The sequence below is a fragment of the Carassius auratus genome, chromosome 1, assembly GCF_003368295.1.
Source record: "Carassius auratus strain Wakin chromosome 1, ASM336829v1, whole genome shotgun sequence".
In the NCBI taxonomy this organism is placed as follows: Eukaryota; Metazoa; Chordata; class Actinopteri; order Cypriniformes; family Cyprinidae; genus Carassius; species Carassius auratus.
In genome coordinates, this window is record NC_039243.1 from 34,467,202 (window position 1) to 34,473,201 (window position 6,000).

At 37.5% G+C, this 6,000-nt stretch overlaps 1 protein-coding gene across 1 annotated transcript in view; it reads left to right on the forward strand.

Annotated features, from left to right (window-relative positions):
* LOC113108623 (zinc finger protein basonuclin-2-like) overlaps positions 1-5,567 on the forward strand; it is a 128,865-nt gene extending 123,298 nt beyond the window's left edge. The window contains 1 exon segment of the mRNA XM_026271847.1: positions 4,508-5,567. Within this exon segment, the coding sequence (XP_026127632.1) occupies positions 4,508-5,267 (760 nt within the window). The 3' untranslated portion in view covers positions 5,268-5,567.
* Positions 5,568-6,000: the final 433 nt, after the last annotated feature.

The window sequence follows — 6,000 nt, forward strand, 5'->3', positions numbered from 1 at the left end:
TGTATGTAATGTATATATCATTGCATTTTAAGATCAGAGATTATGCAGTAGGGTTAAAAAGAACACTAGTTGTGTGCTATGAAAATGTATTTAATAATCCACATTTATTATAATTTCATGTATATTTTCAAATATGTTCTAATGCTGTCACTGTAAACTCTCTAATATGTAAACCATACACATTCCTATGTCAATATATACTAGTCAGTATCAGTGTTTTACATTACCAAAATTTGCTTATTAAGATTCCTTCAATAATTTAAAGTTTGAAAATAATTTAAGTTCATAAAATGTAATTATTTGAATACTCGTTTTTAAGTAATATTTATTTTTATAGCACATTCCAAGAGCAGGTGTCACAAAGAGCTTAACATCAAAATTGTCAAATTAAATTTAAAAATAGACATGATAATTAAAATAAAATAAAAAACAGATTAGACAAAAGCAAGTTTGAACTAGTGAGTTTTCTGCTGATTTTTAAAAATGTCCACAGATCTCAGTTTCAGAGGAAGAGCTTTGAAATTGGGATTACGTGAGATCTCTTTGATGACTTAGTTAAAAGCTTAACAGATACTTTTTGATCCACTTGTAAAGGTTTCAGGGATTAATTAATAAGACAAGTAAAAAGAGATTTACAATAATCAGTCAAGTCGGGATAAAATAACACATTACACATTTTACAGTTGTACACATTAAACAATTTAATTGTCTAGCAAAATTTCTAATTTGAAATGGATCCATCAAAAGCTGATGATAGATAGATAGATAGATAGATAGATAGATAGATAGATAGATAGATAGATAGATAGATAGATGGATGGATGGATGGATGGATGGATGGATGGATGGATGGATGGATGGATGGATGGATGGATGGATGGATGGATGGATAGGTAGATAGATAGATAGATAGATAGATAGATAGATAGATAGATAGATAGATGGATGGATGGATGGATGGATGGATGGATGGATGGATGGATGGATGGATGGATAGGTAGATAGATAGATAGATGGATGGATGGATGGATGGATGGATGGATGGATGGATGGATGGATGGATGGATGGATGGATGGATGGATGCATGGATGGACAGAAAATCAGTCTGAACATAGCTGGTTTAAAATCCAGATAAGAAATGCTGATGTGGGATCTAAATTCAGTGTTAACAGACTCCGCCACACCGACTTTTAAATGAGCTCTTGACATCCCAGAATAAGAAGTCGATTTCATAAATTGCATCCTGTTCAGGTATCTCAGAAAAGCATCTGTTTCTGCTTTAAAATGAATAAACATTTGCTAGAGGATGCGATTATAATAATAATAATAATAATAAAAAAAATGTGTAATGAAATATCAGGGATGTGATCTCCCTCACTTTTGCAAATGACCCTGAGTGTCTGACTGGCTCCAGATTCCCATGGTGCGCTAATATTCAGTCTACGGTCCCACACAAGCCAACTGTGGTTAGGGAGAGTGAAGGTTAATTATATCTTCCCATTCCTCTCCTCTCTTCCTGTGGTGTTGAGACATGTGATGTCAGGCGTAGAGAATTCAGAACTCCAGACTATGACTAGACTTTGTCATTTGTGTTTGTTGAATATTCTCAGCTATTGATGGCCTTGACACAGAGAAAGTGATCTGATCTTCAGCTACCCACTACACATTAGAGGAAAAGATAAAGACAAAACAAAGCACCTCATCATCTAATGCGGCTCTCTTTCCCTTTGCAATTGAGTATTACAACTCATTTCACAAATGTGCACACTTGGCAGGAACTGAAAGGGCCATCAAATCCTAAAGATGATTAACATTCTCGAGACAAGACACATTAAGAGCCATACCTCTCGCCTCCTCTGCAGAGCAAAAAAATGGATTCTCAGGAGAAGCTGCCTCAAGCTTTGGGCAAATTAGTTTGGCTGCCACATTAGAGGTCGACAGGGAGGGAGGCAGAGCGAGCAGTGGGGGTGTTGGGGGATGGAGCCGGGGACTGAGGGGCAGAACTGAGCTGTGGCCTGAAATGGGGTTGCAGGGGAGAAGGAAATGAGGCAGAAAGGCTTTACCTGATAAATGAAAGTGTAGACTCTCCACCATGCAGTGTTAGGTCTTGGCCTTTGGATTTTTCCACTTTAATCAAAATAAACCAACTGAAATCGATTGTTTGCCTAGTTCCATTAAAGCTTTTGTGATATTATTTATTATTAATATTAATTTGTCCTTTTCTTAGACCCTTTATGACCTAATGAAGATCTTCAATATCTTATGTATTAGTTTTGAGATAACATATAAACTAGTGTATTTCTAAACAAATTTATAAATAAATAAAATAAAAATTCTTAGAAAATGGAAAAAATTAAAATTTGCAGTCTCTCTCTTCTGAGGACAGGGATCCCTAAAATGTGTAAAACTAAATGCGTTCTTGATCAAGAGGTCCTTTGTAAGTACCAATTATTGACTAATGACTAATAGCGGTTAACAAAGAGTGAACCATGAGTTGTCTGTGTGTTTGGGTTTCTCAAATGTCTATAACTTATTTAGTTTCCCAGCTGTAAGTTGTTTGCGAAGGAAGTGGCTGCAGTATATTAATTTAAAAAAGCAACTGTAACAGTCCTGCTTTGTGCTCGCTATTACTATTATTTCGATGTAAAATCGAAAGGTTGCCTGTAGATACAACATACAGTAGTTTACAGTTACAAATAATTTAAAGCATACCACTGAGACATGTCATCACTGTTTGTCATTAGATCTGTCACCTATGGATCTCGGCTCAAATTGATTTGTAGGTAAAATTGGTGGCAATGAAGTGTCTTCTGTCAAGTGCATCTTTGACAAGCTGTGCTGTAAACTAGACACTATTGGCAAATCTTTTTTTTTTTTTTGCCAATTGAAGCACTCCCGAATCCTTTTAATAGGAAACATGTCAAAACATCACTGTGCTCATCAAGCCACTTCACTGGGATTTAACATAGCATAAATACATCTTATAGTTAAGACCACAGTAATATCATATCGTAATAACATCATGCAGCATGCCAGTGTGTTTAGATGCCAATTAGTCATGTCAGCCTAGAGCTTATGAGCAGTGTGAGGGTGCAATTTCCAGGGATAGTCACATGCTGCAAAAGGAGCCGTCGACTTAAGCATCATCAACTGCATAACAATTGACTGTCACAATGAACAAGTTTTAATAATTGCTAAAAGTTCCCCCAAATACAGCTAGCTACCCCCTTAGGCATTTTGAAGATATCATTGATAATAGATAATTGTTTCCTGTCCTGTTTCTTAAAACATTAAACTGGTCTGATATTGTATAAATAAGCAAAATACGATAACGATCAGCTATGTGTACCATGCCTATTATCAATTGATCACCACATGCTGCTCTCTTCAGTGTTGATGATGATGCTTTGGTGGTCCACTCCTCTATACCTTTATCACCAGAAAGGGTCCCTCTATTGAATTTATTTTCACTTCTTGCAGGAGAATGTCGGATAGGGAACTAAATAATTAAAGAAAAGGGACCCTTTTTGACTGCATCAACCATGGCACTGCTGGTAAGCTCTACAATACATTGTACAATCTATTTCTCAGTCACATTTAGGTGATTATTTAAGTTACTTTTAGCCCTTCTGCATGGCCTGGGATTCCTTGGGTTTTATTTTTATTTTATTTTGTTGTTTTCTTGTGTCTACATTTGTTTTTAATAATAGATTGAAATGTGGTAGGCAGTTGTTTTATGGCACTCACAGAGGCTCAGTCACAAAGATATCTTGGTTGCTTTATTTTGGTTTTGTTACTTCATTTTTTAGCCAATTCTACATCGATATTTATGCTATTGTTGGCTGAACATCATGAGGACTGACTTATTGCATGGTCTCATATTTGAGGAAATTATTTGAGGCAGTTGTCTAGAGGCAGAGCAGATGTAAGAATATAATCAAGCTTTAGATGAAATGAGGTAAAGTCACTTCCTCTTACTGTGTGTTATGTGATCCTGGACTGGGGTGAGAGAAAGCCCATCTTTATTAAAGTGAAGCCTAAATTAACAATATGCTTATGGGTCTCGATTAAGCTATCTTCAGGAGTGAGTCAATGTGCTAATGCTGTCCGAGTCTGAGTTAATATGCTATTGAGTTTCCCTCGATTATTGCATTACCATGGCTCAAATCAATTGATAAACTCCCATTCAATGTGGTGGAGTATTTAATTGAGTCAGAGTCAATTGCATTTGTGCATGCCTGCAGACATGCTGACAGGAGTAAACACTTTAGCAGGATACAGTTTAAGCTGTGTTAGAGTTATTGAACTCTCTGCTGCGTCAGACAGTAGTGTGCTCTAACACACATCCATGCAGTCACTCAAATAAAAGCATGAAAATATAGAAAGTGTGATTTTTTTTTTTCTTCTTCTTCTTTTTTTCTGTATGTATGTATGTATGTTTGAAGATCTTTATATATTTTCAGTTCAAATAAACTGCTACAGAACCCTATCCTCTCTTCCCTACAGACATAGCTCCAACATCAACCTGCACCGTAAACTACTGACCAAAGAGCTGGATGAAATTGTCCTGGATCCCCAGCTTACGACTTTGCCTAAAGAGCTACGTGCTGAGTTCCTGTCTACGATCTATGCTGACCACCATCTGGGACTGGAGGGGGTAGGGAATGCTGGACCACCACGAGGCAGAGGACATGAGGGAATGAGATCCCCAGTCACTAGAGAATATCCACACAGCAACGGCTACTGCCATGGCCCCAGTGAGGACTACATGGTGCTGGACCTGAGCACCACCTCTAGCGTGCAGTCAAGCGGCAGCGTGCAATCCTCACAGGAGTCTGATGAGGGCAGCGATGAGGGCATCCTGCTGGATGACCTGGAGGGTGCTAGTGACAATGAGGACCGCACACCTAGTACTGTGGCTAAGACACTACATATGGAGGGAAAAGATAGTGAGGACGCCAGGAAGGAAGGAAGAGAAGGAGCCACAGAGGAGGGGTTTCTACGCTGTGACCCTTCGTTCTCACCATCCTTCTTGGCATCCAGTGGAGGTAATAGCACAGGAGGCATCCTTTGCACCATCTGCCACAAACTGTACAGTAACAAAGGGACCCTTCGGGTGCACTACAAGACTGTCCACCTTCGTGAAATGCACAAATGCAAAATTCCTGGCTGTAACATGATGTTTTCTTCTGTGAGAAGCAGAAACAGACATAGCCAGAACCCAAACCTACACAAAAATGCCCCCTATACCACAATGATTGACTAGCCCAGACATCCCTGCCCACCACATTGCCTCAAGTTCCAAATGCTCCATGCAACAATCCCCTCTTTGTTCCCAGGCAACAATACCATAATGCTATAAAAACAGCATCATTTCTCTCCAGGCATCTTTTCGAGTATGAAAAGTTAGAGCAGAATTGTGCCCTTTTGACATTTCCGTTTTTTTTGTTTTGTTTTTTGGACACAAAAGACTGAACACCATAGATCTGTCCATCCCTGACACAAACTTATTTTCAGTCTTTAATTTGTGACTCTTGCCTGCAGAAACGATAATGAGAAAAAAAAAGAAGAAAAAAAAACGTATTTGTGTAATGATAGCTTTTAAAGAATTCCATACAAGAGCATGACTGGCTTAAAAATGTAAATACTAATGTTGTGAGGGGCTTTGGTGTGAAACCGTTGTATTGATGGTTGATATTTCTCTTTTTTGTTCAATTGTTTTTCTTTTAGTCTAATAGTTTCATTTTAAAATTTAAGCAAGACAAAGTAGCATATGCATAGCTTGATTCATTTATATTGGCTTTAAAAATGTTTTACCTTAGAAAAGAAAGTAAAAACATGTGACTTGTGACTTGTTTTATCTACCTGTTAGATATACAGACGGAGCTGGCATGCTTTTAGCTCTGACAAAGTACCTTTTTTCTTTTATTTTCATGTTTATAGCTTTAGTACAAAAATTAAAAAAAAAAAAAAAAAATCAAAAGGAGAAAAAAATATAA